This window comes from Artemia sp. Qi Xiang Cuo, chromosome 10, assembly GCF_049724085.1.
Source record: "Artemia sp. Qi Xiang Cuo chromosome 10, ASM4972408v1, whole genome shotgun sequence".
Classification (NCBI taxonomy): domain Eukaryota; kingdom Metazoa; phylum Arthropoda; class Branchiopoda; order Anostraca; family Artemiidae; genus Artemia; species Artemia sp. Qi Xiang Cuo.
Genome location: NC_142803.1, coordinates 33,820,660 through 33,840,816, shown reverse-complemented (window position 1 = coordinate 33,840,816; position 20,157 = coordinate 33,820,660). Strand labels below are relative to the sequence as shown.

Below are 20,157 nucleotides of genomic sequence, written 5' to 3'. Positions count from 1 at the left end.
GCGCGCCGCCGACATCTTACGGGCGGCGCGCTGTTTTGGCCCCGCCGCCACTGGTCTTCCCTCATCGGCGTGGCGACGGGGTCTATTTACAGCCCCGAATCAAAAAATTTAATCTTTTAAAAGGAACGTGACAAAAAGTAAAAGAAAAACTGATGACGAGAATGGAACAGCAATAATACATATAAAAAAAGAGAGAACATATTTTGTGTGGATTTAAATCAAGAGGGATGTCGCCAGGATATATGCAGAGGGGAGGAGGCTTAGAACCCAGCACCCTTGAGATTCTACATTTTTCTGAATTTCTTGCACTTCTTATTCAAAACTTCAAATGAAATTTACTTTTTATTATCCCCCCCCCCCAAAAAAATTCTATATCTTCCTATGTATGTACCCTTTTGTCCCCGAAATGGAACTGGGAACATTTCAGAGGGGCAATTTGGCCAAATCTTGGGCTGGACAAGAAATACATCCCCCCCCCCCTCCCCGGCGATTCACTTTGTGTCGCGTACGAAAAAATGCGCGTTTTGGCAGCACATCCATTGGATGTTCTAAGTAAAAACGCATTTTCAGCACCCGTATGTTGCTTAGAAATGTACTGTAACCCAATGTGGAACTCAGTCACATTGACCTCTAAAATTAATTACAAAAATGAAGACTATAATCAACGAGGTTAAGTGGAACTTAAGCTGAAAGTGGAAAATTCAAACAAACTACAAGCTGGCCTTCCTCAGCGAGAAACTTTCTTATTTTAGTAAACAATACGTCGGTGATAGTATAATTCTTATGCTGAGGGTTGTCACTAAAACCTCTGTTTTCCTTCAGAAGAAATCTTCCAGATCAAATATATTTACAAAAAGGAAAAATGTAACCAGAACAAAAAAATATTACAGCACTCAAGGGAACAAGAAGAATCTCCGAGGTTTAATCTTTGCAAAATCGTCAACAAGCTAGTCATAGTCCAAATTTTTTACTAAATCATTCCCTGCGAATATCAAAAGGAGGTGACTGAGATGACCGTCTAATGTTGTAAAGAGTAGATAGTTTTTCACTATTTCTAGACCAGAAAACAAACGCTCATTACCTCACTGTTGTCACAGGAGGCGTGGCAGCAATACAAAGTACTTTAATTACTTCTGAGTAAGCCACTGGTAATGTCTGAAGATGGTCGACAATGTCTAGGAAGTTTTTGGCTTTTTCTGTTCGTCGAGCAAGAAACGCTTGGTAGTACAAGCTTGAGATTCGAGAAAAATGTCGTCGATATTCAGCTCACCGTACAGCGTAGAGAAATGCTTGAGCAACTCTGTGTCCATAAACTTAGTCAAGCTTGGATCCAAGGCTTCGAGTGTGCTCAGCACTGGCAAGTTATCTGTGAACCTTCTGTCAAATTCGGCTGGTAGACGGTCGAAAGTTTCGAAGTACTCTCGCTTCATTTCATCCGCCAATGTTATAATCCGATTGCCAGATTCGATGAAGTTCTTTCCTGACGTCAAACTTGTCACAAATTTTTTCAGATGCTTGGTGATAGTTTGAGTTCTTTGAGGCCGTTCTTTCTGACGAACAGAAGAGGGTTCACTAGTGGGTTCATTCACAGCAGGTACTTCGATTTCAAGTTCTGTGGCAAAATCTTTTGCCTTCACAAAAAGCGATACGAATGAAGGGTCTCAACGCAGGTCGGCGATTTCGCTTCTTGTGGCCTGAATCAGGGTGTTCGATCAAGAAATAACTAAGTGGACGGCCTGGAGCTGCTGAGACAGCGAGTTCCTCACTCACATAATTGCTTCTATGTAGTGCAACTGGAAGATAACAAGGAACGATTCCATCTTCTTCTGGAGCCCAGCTGTCTCTGCCTGTGCTTCGCTGTCGCTTCCCTCACTTACAGCAAACAGTGCAGCTAAAATACCTTCATATCGGAGGCTAACCTTCGATATAGATCGATACAAGTAGGACCATCGGGTGGTAGCACTTCTTTCCAGCTCGAGAAAGTGCAGTTGGGCAGCTTTCTGGGTCTCAACAAATAACTGATGCCGAGCGTTGCTCTTGGAAATGAATGTGTATAGAGTCTGGACCATAGAGTCTATGTGTATAGAGTGAGAAAAAAGAACCAACAGTACCGACAGATTCAACGCAGTTCGCAATGACTAAATTTAGCTTATGGACATGACAATGACTGCAGATTGCCTATGGCAATTTCACTCTCAAACGAGCTTGAACACCGGAGAATTGTCTGCTCATTACACTTGCTCTGTCGTAACACTTTCCAACACAGTAGTTCCAATCAAGTTCAATTCTTGTCACTGTTTCGTGAATTAAATTTGCTAGACTTTCAGCATCCAGGCTCTTCACGTCATAGCTTCCGATTGGTTTTTCCTTTACTTTTCCTTCGTCGAAGTACCTAAAAAGAATCCTCTTTCTTCGAGTTGTTCTTCGTTTCAACGACCAGAGCGGCAAAGTATTTAGCGCTTTTTACTTCTTGCACTATCGTGTGCTTAAGCCTGGAAGCGATCACCAAAATAAGATCGTTATGGCATTCATGGGGTGTGTAGTGACCGTACCGATCGAAAGCTTGTTGAATAGCATAGGAGAGTACTCTGCGAGAAGATTGCACGTCTCGACGAAATTTTTCTTGTTTTTCAACGATTCTGTTTCGTTGTGCCCCCTAAAGGCAGTGCTGAATCGCACCAATAGAGCTCTTACTTTTAATAAGGCTTTTACGTACTTTCTGTTCTCCTTGATTTTATTGTTTCTGTCTGCCATTAAAACAGACACGATAGGTTGCATCTCCTTGGTTTTTATGGCTTTGAACTTCGTCCACGAAACCGCACTGTCTTTGTGGCGGTCACTTCTAGTTAGCTGTTCGAGAACGTTAGAGATGTCTTTCCATCTTCTCACGCCGAAGTCTATACAAGGTTTTGATCCGTGCCTCTGCCCGGGAAGTGTAGAGGTGCCGTCAAAGTGTCTGCAGTAGAAACAGTAAACAGAGTCACTCCAGACGAAGTAGTCCAGCCACGGGTCCTTTTCATAATATGAAGCATTGAATGACCGTTTCGTGATGCCGTTTGCTGTCATTTGCACAGGTTATTGTACTAGCTTTGGTTGGGATGGTTGATCGAGTAAGGACGAAGAAATGTCCATAGGACCACTGGACCGGCGATGCTCTTCATCTTGAGGCGTATCTCGGCAAAACTGAGGCTCCGACGGACCTGCGACAGGCGTAGTGATTCTTGGGGTGTCTCGTTTCCTGCTTGCTCGATCTGAGGAACCGTCACTTCATTCGAAGAAGAAGAAACGTTGGCGATGGTATGTTCAGATGCTGAATTACACACCTGAAAGAGAGTATATGTATTAGTTTGACTTCTAACCAGTTTAATACCCCTACTAGTCTAACCTACCCTTTTTCAAATCTATTTTCGTGATTTTTCTGAGGTCTAGCGGCAATATTGCACAGTGATGGCAATGAAAGCAGTGAAATTGGTGTCACCGTCTTTGTATAGCCTTACCTTGCGTTCACACAGCCGTCTCAACATCGTCGCTGTCGCCTTGTCACATTTTTAAAATCACCAAACTGTTCACACACCCCAATATTTCCCAGGCCACTTTCCCAATATATGTACTTTAAAAGTCAAAACTCATGCAGAAGGAAGCATTTTAGACAATTACTAGCTCAGTTAGGGCCCGTTCAGACACAAAGGAATCCCTGCCCAGAATCCCAGTCTGGAATTATTGGAATTCTGTTCAGACACTAGCAGCAAGGAACTTCGAGCCTTTTTCTTTTTAAGTTCTCCAACCCGGAGCAAACGGAATCCTTGGGAAAAAAAAACTTCTCTGGTCGTGAAAACAGTGACTTTCACAAATCCAGACCAGGATTCTGGGCAGAAAATCCTTAGCGTCTGAACTTAGATCTGGTTTATAAGTGATTATGTTTTCGGAAAGAAACAAAACATAATGTACAAAATGTAATAAGGATAATCGTTATTTCTTAGTTTTATGCTGCTATTGTCTGGAAAAAGGCTTAAAACAAGAAGTAAGTGGCGGATTTTCGCGTTTTTTTGCCTTTATGTGAACCCATGGTTACGGGGATTAACACGTGGCTAAAACGCAATGGATTTGCTGTAGATTCAGTCAGGTTCTGGTCACGTTACAGGCTTATTTACGTTGTTGCAGCGGCGTTCTACTATGAGGCTCGAAAACTTAAGAGTTAAGTTTCTCGACGCTGGATGCTTGACATTAATAATTCATAAACTGAAGATATTGCATAAGCGACTCTTTTTGGATATTTCTAAGTGGTGGAACGATAATCTGACCGCTAAACATATTCAGAATGTTGGCCCAAGGAGCGAAACATGTGTCGTGACTGCAGCAACTCGAACCCGGCTCTAGCTTCACGGCAATTAATCACAGAAATCGGAAAAATGGGATCCAAATTTACTTAAGTTGGATGGCTTGTGGTCTAAAACAGATAACAACGGATTTTCTCCACCTTGAACAAGGTATTTTCTGACTAATGAACGACTACCAAGATATAAAAAAACATGCTTGACGTAGTTTTATAGCTCTTCATATGGTGTACTACTCAATGCGGTTTTCTGAGCCACTTATTAGTACAGAATTGAGCAACGCCGATTTGAGCACCGGATGCTCACAACAAAAAACAATAATAGGGAAATCGACTCTTTGAACCTGAAATGGAAGAAGGCAGGAGTTTGCGAACCGTGTTGTTTATAAATAACAAAAATAAACACGGAAAATCCTTTTCCGCGCAAATTCAGTTCTTTTAGTCCGCGAAACTGTGAGTGGCACAGAAAACCCAAAAGAATAGAAACAAAAATTTGCACTTACTTATGAACCGGTTCACACGGTTTGTTTCTTAATCCATCTACTCAAAGAAGACTGATTTTCTGCCTCTTTCTCGTTCTTCAAGTCTGCCAATGCTCCTTTTTCAAGGCTGTCAATTTCGCTTTTAAGGTCCTGACAAACTCGGGATAACAAAGAAACAAGATGTTGAATCAACAAGATCACAAACAATTCTGTCACTCGAATTCCAATCCTTGCTCAACCAAGTTTGCACTAGGATAAGTTAATGACTTTATCCTAACTAATGCTAATGTCTCATAATTCCTTAAGTGGTTAATAGGCAGGCATTAATTGCAAAACAATTGGACAGAATGGATTATTTTTAATAATAATAAAAAAAGGCCAGAAAAGGACCCTTTTTGGCGGAAGCTTGGGCCAATGCCAACCCCTGCTCCCATCCCCAAATGACGCCCCTGGAATATTTTAGCAACATTTTACTGTCAATTAGACAAATTTTGCTTAAAAACGTATGATAAAAAATCTGTCATCCTTCATCTGAAAAACAGACCTGTTGCAACTTTTACCACAGCAAACATTAATTAGAACACAAGTCGTAAAATTAGTCTCAATCAGAAACCCTTATCGCTATCTAAATTCACAAAGTGCAAAGATTTTCGAACAGAGGTGTTTATTCTTCAAGGTTCAGGAAAGGTCTGACCATTTTATACGAAAACATTCATTCAAAACGAAACTAGGTCATATATAAGCTCTCTGCCAAAACAGCTAATTAGCCTTTTTCAAGTCACACACTTAAGCACTACAATCTAAGAAAATAAACATCACGACGTGAAAATAACAAAAAGAAAAGAAAAATGATCAACCGTCACCCATCCCTTCCCCCTTAAGCACGGTTTCATGAGTTCTTCCGTCGAGGCCTCATTTATGACTAGAAAAGAGGAAGGGCCACTGTGAGCACTATTTACAAGAGAGGCGCCACTTTGGCTTAACTCTATGACGCACATCTGACTATAGACCGACCCCGTCTCAACCGGACTGCCTGACAATGGTTACAATTCTTTCTGTAATTTTTTTATATATGTAAATAACCCTGGCCAAAAGTATTCTGGAAAAATATGATCAGCCACCTCTTTATCGGATCTGTAAAAACCATCTTGTCTGATATATCACCATTATTAGGCATTCACGGAAAAATCCCAAGGGCACGACGATTTGGGGAAGTTGATCGTTGAAGAACATTCTTATAATTTCTTGCTCATCCCATGCGTATTTCGCGCCACTTGGATTCCTCATTTAAACGCCGCCAGTTCTACGTAATACTGTAGTGTGCTGTATGCTATCGGAACCGGCTTACCTCATCGTAGGTGAATCCATGCAGGTGCTCCGGCAGATCTATGTTTTCTGCAACGACGATTCGTTCTGGATCCTGCAACAAAAAATTTATAAACAGTATTTACAAAACGAGGAGGGATCGCCTATTCCTGGTATCTGGACAGGGCATCAGCAATAGTGTTCGCAGCCCCTAGACGGCTACTAATCATGAAATCATATGCTTGTAGGGCGAGAATCCACCTAGCTAATTTCTCGTTCGGATTCGACATCACATGAAGCCACCATAACGGATCATGGTCAGTTTCGACGAAAAAATGCCGACCCGCCAGGAAGTAGCAGAACTTGGATATTGCCCATTTTATTGCTAGCGCCTCCTTCTCGATTGTGGGGTATCTACTCTCAGCAGGTGTCAGTTTCCTGCTTGTCAATAAATTTTGATGTGCAGTCTTGGTCCATTTGTTAAGTCGTTCCCGCATATTAACCAGGTAACTGACTACCAATTCAGATGCGTCATTCTATTTCTCCTCCCACTCCTCTCTTAACACATCTAGTGGTCCTCTGACGTGATGCCCATAGATCAGCTCGAATGGTGAGAAACCTGTCGAAGCCTGTTTAGTCTCCCTGTAGGCAAACAAAATATGTGGAAGATACTGATCCAACTTCTTCGGCTCGTCTCTGACAAATTCTCTTCTGCACTATGGTCCCATTTCACCTCTTAACCAATCCATCCGTCTCCGGGTGGTAAACACGGGTACGAAGGGGTTTAATGCCATGAGCCACGTACAGTTTCTGCATCGCTTGGGAGATGAGGATATTTCCATTGCCGGTCAGAATCTCTGAAGATATCCTCACCCGGGAAAAAAACTTGATCAATTCGTCAGCTATCTTCTGTGAATGGGTCGAGCGATAGCCTCCGGGTATCTGGTTGCATAGTCGCTTATCACTAGGATCCATTTGAAACAAGTTTTACTACGCTCTAGAAGTCCTACCAGGTCCATACCTATTTTGTGGAAAGGAACTTCAATGAACGGGAGTGGTTGTAATGGCACCTTCTCTTTCTGGCGTTTTCTGGCTGTCATCTGGCAATCATGGCACTGTTGGCAATGTTTTGCTACGTCCAGATAAACATTCGGCCAAAATAATTTGTCGTTGCCTGCCCATATGCCCTCCAATAGGTGAATTAGGGGCCAGTTTTAGCACGTCTGTTCTGTTGGCTGAAAGAACCCCTGATTGCCACTTCTGCTCGTCTCGATCTTCATCCTTGACAACTCGGTAAAGGATCTCATCCCCTATAATGGAATTTTTTGCCTCTGTAGGTTCAGCCTTAGCTCGCACCCAGAATTCTTGCAAGGTCTCATCCTTCCTCAGTGACTCAGCAAAACCTTTTCTTTTCTGTCCAGGTTTCATTGGAGCCTCCTCTCCGTCTGACTTGCTCTGAGAAGCGGCCTTCCTTTCTATATGCTTCTGCCCCCGACTCTTCCGTGCTTTTCCTCCTCCAGAAAACACTGAGTCACCAAAGTCAAACTCTTATCTCCGAAATATCCGTTTGTAACTCAGCCGGCTTGCTTACTCTGGCTCTAGTTGTCACAAACACATCAATTTCAGAATCTACCAGCCTCGAGAATTCTGGAAAATTTCACCCTACCATGAACTTCTTTGGGATCCGATCCGAGACTGCAACTTTACTGGAAGTTCAGCATGCACGCCATCTGTTTGTTCCACCCGTACCTCCACTACTGCCGTAGGTTATTCGTGTGTGACACCATGTACACATCTTAAGCTTCTAAGCTCCTCCCAGCAGTATAAATTTTCTGGTACAAATTCTAAGTGCAGAACTGTTATGTCCGCTCCATTGTCCACTAGCATTTCAACATTCCTTCCGTCTACTTTGCCATGAAGCACTACCGCGTATTTTCTGGCTGCTGCTTTTTCATTGGACAGTTCTTTGCAAAGTGTAATGTTTCATCACACACAAAGCAGGCTCTCCTATTTCCTGCTCGACGAATCTCATGCGAGCTTCCTTCCTTGGACTCAGCTCTCGCTTGATGACTGCTCTCCCCTCCGTTACAATTGCAGTCAAAACTCCTCTGTTTCCTTCCCTTCTTGCGCGGACGCTGGTCTCTGTTATCGCCACCCGTCTTCAAACAATCTTTTGTTGTTTTACGAGTTAGGGCGCTAGCTTCCGCAAAAACAACAGCTATCTTAAGAGTTTTAAACTGCCTCTCCCGAAGGCCTACCTGCAGGTGGTATGGAACTGCCTCCGTAAACTGTTCCACCTGTAAAAGCTCAAAAATTTCTTCTAAATCCTTCAGTGGCACAACCACTGTGGCTGGTCGGGTGCTTGTTGCCACCAGGTTCTCTGCCTGCACTCTTAGCGATGTTAGGCTGAACCATCTATTGAAGTTAGTTTCCAGCTTCCTTCCGAATTCTCCGTAGGACTCCTTTCCTTCTTTTCTTCCACTTCGGAAGCGTGTGCGATAAGTTCCATTTGTGACAGAATGCTTCTCAAGTATTGGTATCTTAACCGACTCATAATCAGCAAATGTATCCGCTGATAAACCTGAAATTGTCTCCAATGCGGGACCGGATACAACTGTGTAGCCCACTGTTCCCTAGGCCAGTCATCGCAGTGAATCATGCTTAAAAACGAGTCTATGCTGTTACTCTCTGTCAGCTTCATTAGATTGGGCCTAATTGTGGCTGGTGCTGCTGCTGATTTGCCGCAGGTTGACCCGCCAAGCTAGTTGTTAGGGCGTTTAGTGCTGTCATGAAGTGATTAAACTGCGCTGCATCCATTGGAATCGGATTTTTGTTACCCAAGATCTAAATACTTACTGAAGCTTCTGGCAATACTTCCATCCCTACCCTTTCTTCCATTTTCTCTGTTCTTGCCTTACTATCCTCTGTTTCAAAAATAGCCACAGGCAAAAACTTCACACTCTGTTGTTCCACCTTCTTGTAAGGACAACTGATCCCCTCCACCAGGCTCTCAGCCCCACCTACAACCTCTGTTATATTTGGCTGAAATACCTGTTCCGTCTTAGAGTTAAACTCTTTAAGAGGGTCTACTTTAGTCCTCCCGTTAGGAATCGCTGATGCTCCGTCGTTTAGAGTGTCGGGTATTTTCATGTGAACTCGACCTAGTGAACTGGACCTAGTCTGTCTCAAAGACTCGGTATGATTCTCGGGCAAACGACTTCACCCACCTTAGGTTACAAAAAGGTTTTTCTTTATACTAAAATAAAATCCCTGTAATTTCTCTCGGGCATACGACTTCACCCACCTTAGGTTACAAAAAGGTTTTTCTTTATACTAAAAAAAATCCCTATAATTTCTATAAGTTTTACCAAAATATTGCCTTTCTTTACTGCATCAATTACCAGCAAAATGTCACTCCAATTTGTCAACAATTAGGAAAACAGGAAAATTTGGTAGGCGTGTTTCACGATATAATGAACTGGAAAGCACAGACTTTTCTCAAAAGTCTAAAAGGAGAACTGAAATGCTAGAAAAACAGCAAAATTGTTGTAACGTCAAATTACTTAATCAAGTTTTAGAATTTTTAGATGTGGTAATGTGAATTAATTAATTAGGTTTAGACTTTTCTTAAAAGCCTAAACCAAAAACTGAAATTCCACAAACAGCAAAATGTCGGTAATGTGAATAAACTGATTAGGTTTAGACTTTTCTCAAAACCTTAAACAGAAAACTAAAAATGTACAAAACAACAAAATTTCGCTAGCATGATTAAATTAGTTATCATTAACTCAGGAGCTCTTCAAACGGGATCACTTACGGGAATAGTTGACACTTTGTCCCTATTCCAGATTCACCGTTCAGAGCCTCTCCAAATCCAGGGATATTATCCCGCCACAAAACACCAAATGTGGCAGCTTTTACCACAGCAACCAATAATTAGAACCTAAGTCCTAAAATTGGTCTTAATCAGAAACCCTTATCGCTATCTAAATTCACAAAGTGCAAAGATTTTCAAACGGATGTGTTTATTCTTCAAAGTTCAGGAAAGGTCTGAACATTTCATACAAAAACATTCATTCAAAACGAAACTAGCTCACATCTCGGCTCTCTGCCCAAACAGGTAATTAGCCTTTTTCAAGTCACACACTTACGAACTACCAGGGCCGTCAGGTATGGGGGGAGGGGACACTCCCTCCCCCACAATCTTTTTGGTCACTCGGTAAAAAAGAAATTCGGGAAAATCGCGGCGCTTTGCACCACGATTTTTCCGACGCCGTTAAAATTCTTTGTTCGGTTCAATAAAGACCACAACAATTCTGACATGTCATCTACAGAAATTTCGAAGTTAGTCGGTAAAGACAGCAGTTTTACCAACTCCTGTCATTATTTTATATATGGTGCCACAACTTTCCATTTGGTTAAATAAACAGCATTAAAATAGTGACATGATATGTACCGAAATCTAAATCTTGGTTGGTAAATGTAGCGGTTTTACCGACTTGTACAGTGATTTTACGTATTGTTTTCGAATTGGACATTATGCAAATTATTGATAAAAAACAGTTGGTAAAAATCACCAGCCAGTCGGTAAAATCTCTTGCCCCCCCCCCCCCAACATTTTGGCTAGTAACGATACTGCGAACCACAATCTGAGAAAATAAAAATCACAATGTGAAAATAACAAAAAAAAAAAAAAATGATAAACCATCACAATGCCCTAGCTATCTCAACCTTTATTTCATTATAGCCCTAGTAAGCGGGATTAAACCGCATTTTTTGAACAGAATACTGTTTGAGATACGTTCAGTCAGTCACAGGCAATTTCTCTGGAAAATATCTAGCAAATCCTCCTCCATTTTCTGGAGGGCCAACGCTTTAAAACCATACTTGACCACTGTCACCACTTAGCTTCCATTATTCTAATCTTGGTTTGCAGACTTATCTCCCTATTTATCCTAACTTTTTTCAAATGTGTAAACATCCTGGGCTTCAGCCATCTCACTTTTAATATCTTCACTGCATCCACCATTTTTACTAGTTATTAAAAAAAAAAAAAAAAAAAATCAGAAAATTAATTAAATTAACTAGCAATTAATTAACAAAAAACTTTCAGAAGAAGAAGTTTTTCAAAGAAAAGTAGGGGCCATATTAAGCTTGAGATCAGCAGAAATAAAAACCTATAATAATTCAAACTCAAGACGACCAGATATTGCTTTTAAAAATTACATGAATTCCAGAACATACATAAACTAAATAAACCTACAACAAATATACAAAAACATTCATTCAAACAGGATACTAGCTCAAATCTCGGCTCTCTGCCAAAACAGGTAATTAGCCTTTATCAAGTCAAACACTTACAAACAGCAAACCAGCATACAACAGATATTTATATAAATTAACAAATAAATCTTAAAAAAAGAGGAACTTAAATTGAATATGCAAGTCAAGCTTAAAACAAACAAAAATCACTCCAAACAAGAGTTTGGCTACTGCACCCTTCTCTAACTGTAAAAGTCTAAAGCTTACTGCATCATTGGCGCTTTACTGAAAATGAATTATGTTTCAAATATTTTCTTCTGTACTTATTACAACATTTAACATAACAAGTAAAATCTTGGTCTGACGAGCTTTCAGCAATTTATATCATTATATGTCAAATATTCAGTTAAATATTACTTTTCTTTCCAAGACTATTCAAGACAAATATAGTTTCAGTAAAGCACCAACAATGCAATAGGCTTTAGACAGTTATAGTTAGGGAAGGAGGCAGTAGCTAAAGTCGCCCTCTGATCATTTTTGGCTCTTAAAAAGGGAACGAAAACTTTCAATTTCCAATCAAATGAGCCTCTTCCGAAGTTTATACAACCACCTCTTCCATAAAAACCTTGTATATTGACAGTGGGCAACTAGCATAACTTATAGTTCTTGTCCTGGGGGCCAGGGAGATATTCCATCCTGGAGGCATGGTTATTTTGCATTTTGACTATTTGAAACAAAATGTATATTTCAAAATTTTGATCAGGTCCATTTAGGGGGAAAGATTGTAATAAGGAAGGGTATGGTTACTCTCCAATCACTTTTGACTCTTAAACGAGAACGTATATAAAAACCATATATGCCCCAGGGCATGACTTAAATCCTTGCCCTGGGCTCTAGGGGGTTGTGTCAACACTGGAGGCATTGTTATATAATCTTTGGTCTATTTGAAGAAAATGTCTATCTCAAAATTTTGACTGGAAGCATTTGGGGAAAAGAGGGCATGGGGAGCTAGTTGCCCTCTGATCACTTTTGACTGTTAAAGAGGGCACTAGAACTTGAGATTTACAATTGAATGAGCCCCCTTCTAAAATCTATGCAACCATCCCTTTCATGAAACCCTTATATGCCCCCAGGGCATAACTTAAAACCCTTGCCATTAGGTTCTGGGGGTTGTGTCAACCCTGAAGGCATTGTTATATGATCTTTGGACTATTTTCAGTAAAATATCTATCTTGAAATTTAGATTGGATGCATTTGGGAAAAGACAAACCCTATATGTCCCTGGGTTATAACTTAAAATCCATGTTCCTAGGCTCTGTGGGATTGCTCCAGTCCCCAATTCATTGATATTTGATCTTTGAACAATTTTGAACAGAATGGATATCTCAAAACTTCAACCAAATGCATTTAGAGGAAAGAGGGCATGGGGGGGACTACTTGCCCTCTGGTCAATTTTGACTCTTAAAAAAGGAACTAAAACTTCCAATTTTTAATCAAATGAGCCTCCTATGAAGTTTATATCACCACCCTTCCATGAAAACATTTATATGTCCTAGGGCACAACTTATAATTCTTAGCCCTGGACTTTAGGAGGTTGTATCAACCCTGGAGGCATTGTTATATGATCTTTGAACAAAATTTCTTTGATTACTTTGAAAAAAATAGATATCTCAAAATTTCGATAGGATGCATTTGGGGAAAAGAGGGTATTTGCCCTCTGTTCACTTTTTACTCTTAAAAAAAAGGCAACTAGAACTTTCAATTTCCATTCAAATGAGCCTTCTTTGAAGTTTATATGACCATCCCTTCCATAAACCCTAATATGCCCCAAGGGCATTACCTACAGTTTTGCCCTCAAGGCTTTGGGGGTAATTTGAACAAAATAACTATCTTAAAATTTTTATTGGAAGCATTTGGGGAAAAGAGGGCATGACAGGAGGGGGGGTAGTTGCCCTCTGTTCATTTTGGATTATTAAAGAGGGCACTAGAACTTCAGTTTTCCAATTAAATAAGCCCCCTTCAAAGTATATACAACCACTCCTTCCATATGAAGCACATCTAGGAAAAAATAACAATAAATAAATAAATAATAAAACATTGAAGACTTACAGCCTTTACAATAGGCTATAGTGTTGCCTCTGATACTACCTATGTAGGTGAAGCTGTCCACTTGATCAGTCTTCTCATTACCCAACATCCTCTTTTCACCTTCATTTATTCCTAGTCTCAGCAACTACGTCTTGTGAAATGGGCGCCCATACGGCGGGGGGGGCTAGCCCCCACCCTGGCTGAATGACAGTGTAATATATTTGTATGAATTTAAAAAATTTTCCACAGAATAAGTTTTCAAAGAATAGTAAAGACCTCTATTAAGCCAAAAATGGGCTGAAAAAAAGTCAAATAATCTTCCAAGCGTAAAACTGCCACAAATCACATTCAACAATTAAATTAAACTAAAAATGAACAGAAATTATAATGAATAGCCAAGTCAAACTCAAAACGAGCAAAAATTAACATGACTATTGCTGATAACCCCCATGCCTTCAAGACCAGAACATAACTTATGCTTTACTGAAAAAAAATTACCGTGGATTGTCAGTTTAGTATGCATTTAGCCTACTGATATTTATTCCTTAAAATAAAAAATGGGCAAAAAAAGTGATAAAAAAAAAGTTTTTTACTTATTTAAGTAAAAAAAGTGAAAACATTTAAACATATTTTGTTTTCAGTTAAGCGCAAATTATGTTCTGGTCTTGAGAAGGCATGGGGTTATCAGCCCTACTAAGGCTAATTTTTGCGCGTTTCAAGTTTGACTTGGCTATTTATTCTAATTTCTGTTCATTTTGAGTTTTATTTATTTATTGATACTGATTTGTGGTAGTTTCATGCTTGGATGACTACTTGACTTCATTTCCACCCATTTTTGGCTTAATGGAGCTCTTTACTTTTCTTTGAAAAGCTTCTTTTGTGGAAAAAGTATTTTTAGAGGAATTCCTGTTAGTTTTTTAAAGACAAGAAAGTCATTTTCTGTTCGTTTTTTAAAGAACGTCATTCTCATGAAAAAAATAATATTTTATATCTTTTGTTTTTTTTCTATAAGAATCCATAGTTTGGCATAATTGTGGGGGTTTGACATGCCCAATATCCCTAAAGACGTAGTTGTTAATCGTTCTACAATGCTGAAGAAAATAGTTGTTTCAAAATTTTGACTAGATGTGTTTTGGAAATAAATTGGCTTGAGTCCCTAGAACTTTTAATTTTGAATCAAATTAGCTTCTTTAAATGTTTCAATGATATATCTAGCTATTATACAGCAATGCTGCCTATGATATTGCTTATATGCCTTTTTGAAAACCTGCATGAGCACAGTTTTTTTTCGTTTTGTTGGAACGCCCCCTAAACACTTCCGAGAAACTTTAGTTTAATAGTCTTAGCATCATTAGTCATAGTAACTGTAGTTGTAGTACTAAAAGTATACACATAGTGCCTCCTGGCTAGTTCTAAATCCCCCACAGCGTATTCTTAAAGATTTAACTTAATAAATTAATCTACCTTACTAAGTTGTTCTTGAGATATTGCTTTGTTACTTTCTTGAAAGTTCACATACTCATAGTTTGTTCTGATTTAGTTCAAAGTCCGCCTAAATATTTCTTATATTTGATTCCTGAAGACATAGTTGTATTCTCTTTGGACTATTGGTTACAAGATGGCTGTCTCATAATTTCGATCGAATGTGTTTGGGGAAAAGAGGATATCAGGGAAAGGGTAGGGGGACTATTTTCTCTACATCTTGCTTGACTCTTAAAATGGAACTAGAACTATGCATTTCCAATCAAATGAGCCTCCTCTAAAGTTCACAGACCACCTCTTCCCCAAAACCATACATCCCCCAGGTTATAACTTAAAACCCTTATCCCCATACTCTGGGGGGTTGTATAAACCCCAAAGGCTGTGTTATGAGATCTTTGGACTATTTTTGAACAAATGGCTATCTCAGAGTTTCCATTGGATGTGTTGGGGGAAAATATGATGTTGGGGGTATAGCTGCCCTCCAATAAATTTGACTCTTAAAAACAGCTCTGAAGTTTATACAACCACCATTTCCAGAAAAACCTTAAATGCTGTTGGGGCATACCTTACAACCCATGCCCTGAGGACTGTGAGGGGGTTCTCATCCACAAAGACATAATTTCTGGACTTTTAAACCATATCAAACAAAATAACTAACTTGAATTACTTTTGACTATTAAAGAAGCCACCAACCCTTTCAATTACCAACCCAATGAGCCCTTTCTGAAGTTTTTATGACAACAAATGGCCATCTTAAAATTTCTATCAGATGCGTTTTGGGAAAATCTGACTTGTGTGTGTGTGTGTGGGGGGGGGGGGGTATTTACCTTCTGATCACTTTGACTCTTAAAAAGAGCACTATAAACTCTGATTACCAATTCAATGAGTCCTCTTTGAAGTTTATACTACCACCATTTCTATAAAAACCTTATATGCCCCCAAGGTGTAACTTACAACCCTTGACCTGAGGGCTATATGGGGGGGGGGATTTTCATAAAGACATAATTTCTGGACCTTTCAACTACACTGAACTAAATGCCTATATTAAAAATTATGATTGAATGTGTTTTGAGAAATGATTGGTGTACAGGAGGGGGGGCTCATTGACCTCCAAACACTTTTGACTGTTAAAAAGGCCAGTTTAGAACTTCTGATTACCAATCAAATGAGCCCCCTCTGAGGTTTATATGACCACCCTTTCTATAAAAAAAACCTTATATCACCACAGGGCATAACTTACAACCCTTGCTCTAAGGGTTGTGTGTGGGGGGAGGGGGGTCATTCTCAAGGTCATAATTTCCGGACCTTTAAACTATGCTGAACAAAATGACTATCTCAAAATTTTGATTGGATGTGTTTGGGGAAGTGATTAACGTGGGGGAGGGGGAGCAGGTTGCCCTCCATGAGCTCTTTTGAAGTTCCTATAACATTTCTTTCTATAAGAAGTGCCCAGGTATAAAAAAAAATATATTGGGCCCACATTACTCTTTACTTAGGCAGCGCTATGGTGCTGCCTATGATATTTTGTCTTGAGATTTCAATTATACAGCACTGGAAGTGCCAAATAGCCAGATAACCCCCCTAAAATTCGGCCTATGGGCGCCCATGCTTGTGAAAATTAATTTTTAAGCCTATTCTTGCCCCCTGAACCTGCAAAACCTCTAAAAATTCATTCCTTTTGCCAATATTTTCAGCTGGAATACTTAAATCTTTAGTATATCCAAGTCTAGGAGAGTTTTACTTACCCAGTTGATTCTGTGTTCTCCCATTGCCTTTGCTGTGCTCCTCCATAGGGCAAAATCCATCAAAATGATTCATATTAATGAGGATAGAATGAAACCCTGCTTGACTCCTGACTAAATACAAAACCAGCTACTAACCTCATTTCCTACCTTAATCACAGCAATGTTATTCTTGAAAATAGCACTAATCACTCTAACATATTTATCTGGTATACCATACAAGGATAGAAACTTTGCTACAACTCTTCAATTAGCTGAATCAAACACTTACTCATAATTTATAAAACTAAGGACAAAAGGGGTCTGATGACTCAGGTACTTCTTAATGATTATTTTCAGATTGAAAATTTTTTCCCATGTATCCTCTTCCCTTCCTAAAAGCACATTGTCCCTCTCTTTAAACTTTATCTGCAGCATCTATACATCTAAAAAAATCACCATACTAAGGAATTTGCTTGTGGCAGAAACCCAGCTAATGCCCTTATCATTCACAGTTACTCTTATCCCCTTTTTTAAAGATGGGTTTCATTAAAGCTTTCCTAAAATTGCTAGTTTCTTCCCTTTTTTCAAAAAGCATAATCATAATCTTCAGTAATTTGGCTCTAACTTCACAGCCACCATATTTAAAAAGTTCATTTACCACACTATCAGCCCCTCAAGCCTTATTATTTTTTAATCCTATCTTTAATCCATTCTTATCTTTAACTGGACCAAGTCCAGATTGAATATTTCCTCTCAATTTTTCATTGCTAATAATGCAACCAAGATCTCACCCATCATACACAAAGGAGATTGGATGGCCAGAAAGAAAATAAGAGCACCAAGATTTATTTTTTTGCCAAAGTGAAAGACATGGCACTTGGCAATTTTTAATTCTAGAAGCCAAGAATCAACCCAATGACCAAGAACTTCAAAATTATTCTGTAAAAGAGCATGATGTTCCTGTGAAAAGGCTTGTGCAAGACCTTTCAATTCACCAGCATGGAGTGTTAGTGCATTGCTGATAGTAGAAGGAGCATCATTAATAAAGATGTGCAATAGTATAGGATCAAGAATATTTCCTTGAAGAACTCTGCTCAAAACTTGCTGAGAGGAAAAAAGAATATGGTTACAAGAGCCACTAAAAAGCTAAGCACACTGAGTTTGCAAGTGAAGAAAATCAAGGATTTAGAGCAGAGATTTCTCTTCAAGCTTGACTGTATGCTGCTTAATTGCAAGTCTCTTGTGATAAACTTTGTCAAAAGCTTTACAAAAGTCTAACAGAATTGTGTCAGCAGGCTTCTCTGCATCAAATAACCTACTGATGTAGTCATACAATTCTCAGAGATTTATATAAACTGATCATCCAGAACAAAAATCATGCTGTGAACTCTGCAAGAGATTATTTGCTTCAGAATGCTCAATAACAACAGAATTGACTATTCTTTAAAGAATTTAAATAACCAATAATGTCTTGCTTATGGGTCAATAGTTTTCATCAAGGTCCCATCTAACCTTCTTTTATTGCAGCTATCTAGTGCACTGGTAGGCTGGATAACTCAATGATAAATTAAATAGCAAAGAAAGTGGCCATGACAAAACTACTTGTCATTTGTATAGAATATAAGGAGGAATCTAGTCAGAACCACAACATTTATTAGTTCTAATAGAGGCAAGTTCATTTAGAGCCACAAAGAACCACTAACTAAAATTGGTTTCATTTTAAGCAATAGCCTACATCATATACAGGAGGAGGGGAAAACAGTAGCCCAGAATCAGAGAGACAAAAACAGATGAGAATTGTTGGTTGAAAATTCCAGCTTTCAACTCAGGATCAGCAGCAATTTGACAATTGTGCAGTATGCCAGGGAGTGAAAATCTAGGCTACTGTAACATTTTTGAGAAGCATAATGCCACAAAGCTTTTAGGTTATCTGTAAAATCCTGTGTCAAATTTTCCACATACTTTCTACTTACCTCTCTGATTAGGTTAGTTGCCTGCCTACAAAAGGATTTGGTACATTTTTGGCAGTTCATATTTATTTATAGCAATTGAAACCTCATTTATTAGGCAACTCAAATTTAAAATGTTTTACTACTGTTTCATGTTTTTCAAATGCCATCAACAAAAGTAGCACTGAATTTTGCAATTTGAAAACTTTGCCATCAACAATTCATGGTATATTCCAATTCAGGGTATATATTTGCACATTAGGGGGGTAAGGAAGGGTAAATTTGATTTTCCAGTAGAAGTGATTATTATATTCATAAAGAGCATAAAAAAGGCAATGATTTGTATGTTTACTTTATTTGTAAGTTAATAATATGAACTGCCAAAAATTTACCAAAGGTTAGTAGGCTTGATAATTTTCTGGGGTTTTATATTTCTGTAATACTTCTATGCTCAATCTTTTATATTAACTAGCCTAAATTGGTTGGTGAGAAATGGTGAACTTGTAACCTGTTTAGCTCAAAAATTTTTGGTGCAAGACTTTTCACCATATAAAATTACAGCTTTGATACTTAACCAGCAATCTTAGACATCGCAGAAATAATTTAACTCCAACTAACCTAGCTTTAGCAAGTTTTTCAGAGACTAGCCCAGTTTGTAATTAATATATTTTTGCTGTTTAGAAACTAGTGTAGACTGCCGATTTGAGCTAATTAGATATGCAAAAGCTTAAGTGCTTACATACAAAAGCATTAAAAGTTACCGATTATGTCATTTTTGACTTTCGAAATGTTTGTAATTATTTCATCCATGTTTTTGGATTTTAAACTATATACTTAAATTAAGGCAAATTGCGAACTTCGTGGCACCAGACGAGAATTGCTAGATCGATTTAGACCTGTGTTTAGAGCTGGAGCTAGTCAAGCCATAGGCAGGCCATAGGTCACTAAAAGAAATAAACTCAAAATGGTCAGCTATTACAAAATCAAGAAGATGTATTTGAAGGCTTTTTGCAGGTTTTATTGACCCCTTTTGGACGTTCCAATAGGGCACAGTTATGGCTAGGAGCCACTCCCCTCATTACTACGCCGGTGATCGAATCCTGGATATATTGTTTAGAAAATTGGTTCCCCGATTGTTCAAAACGTTTCTTTTTTAAAGTGTATTCTGGACGAACCCAAATTAAATTTTCTGACTTTCTAAAAATATTTCTTCCATGGTTAGGGATTTCTTTTTTTCGATTCTTTGTGATTATATAAAAAAAAAAAAAGTTTTTTTCGACTGAAAATAAGGAGCAAAAACGCTATAAAGTTGCATATAGTAAAGAGCCATGAGGCTTCAATCTCTTATTACTATTAATTTAAAAAAAAGCTTCCCGACAAAGAAGTATTTCAAAGAAAAGTAAAGCCAATATTAAACTTAAGATCAGCAGAAATAAATTCCTATAATAATTAAAGCTAAAAACGACCAGAAATCACTATTTAAATATAAATGAAACCCAAAACGATCAGAAATAAAAAAAACAATCAAAGCA

The 20,157-nt window shown here is 38.8% G+C and overlaps 1 protein-coding gene across 6 annotated transcripts in view; it reads right to left on the bottom strand.

The window, feature by feature from the left end:
- Window positions 1-19,623, bottom strand: part of LOC148947690 (cyclin-D1-binding protein 1 homolog) — a 51,147-nt gene extending 31,524 nt beyond the window's left edge. For 2 of the 6 annotated variants that reach the window (XM_089096201.1, XM_089096197.1), the window contains exon 1: window positions 19,387-19,450. Coding sequence is in view for 1 of the 6 variants with exons in the window: in XM_089096196.1 (XP_088952322.1) it covers window positions 19,387-19,435 (49 nt within the window). In the remaining 5 variants the exon portion in view is untranslated. Of the gene's footprint in view, window positions 1-19,243; window positions 19,295-19,364; window positions 19,479-19,604 lie in introns of those variants that run through there. The other 4 variants (XM_089096200.1, XM_089096196.1, XM_089096198.1 and 1 more) reach the window with 4 other exon arrangements.
- Window positions 19,624-20,157: the final 534 nt, after the last annotated feature.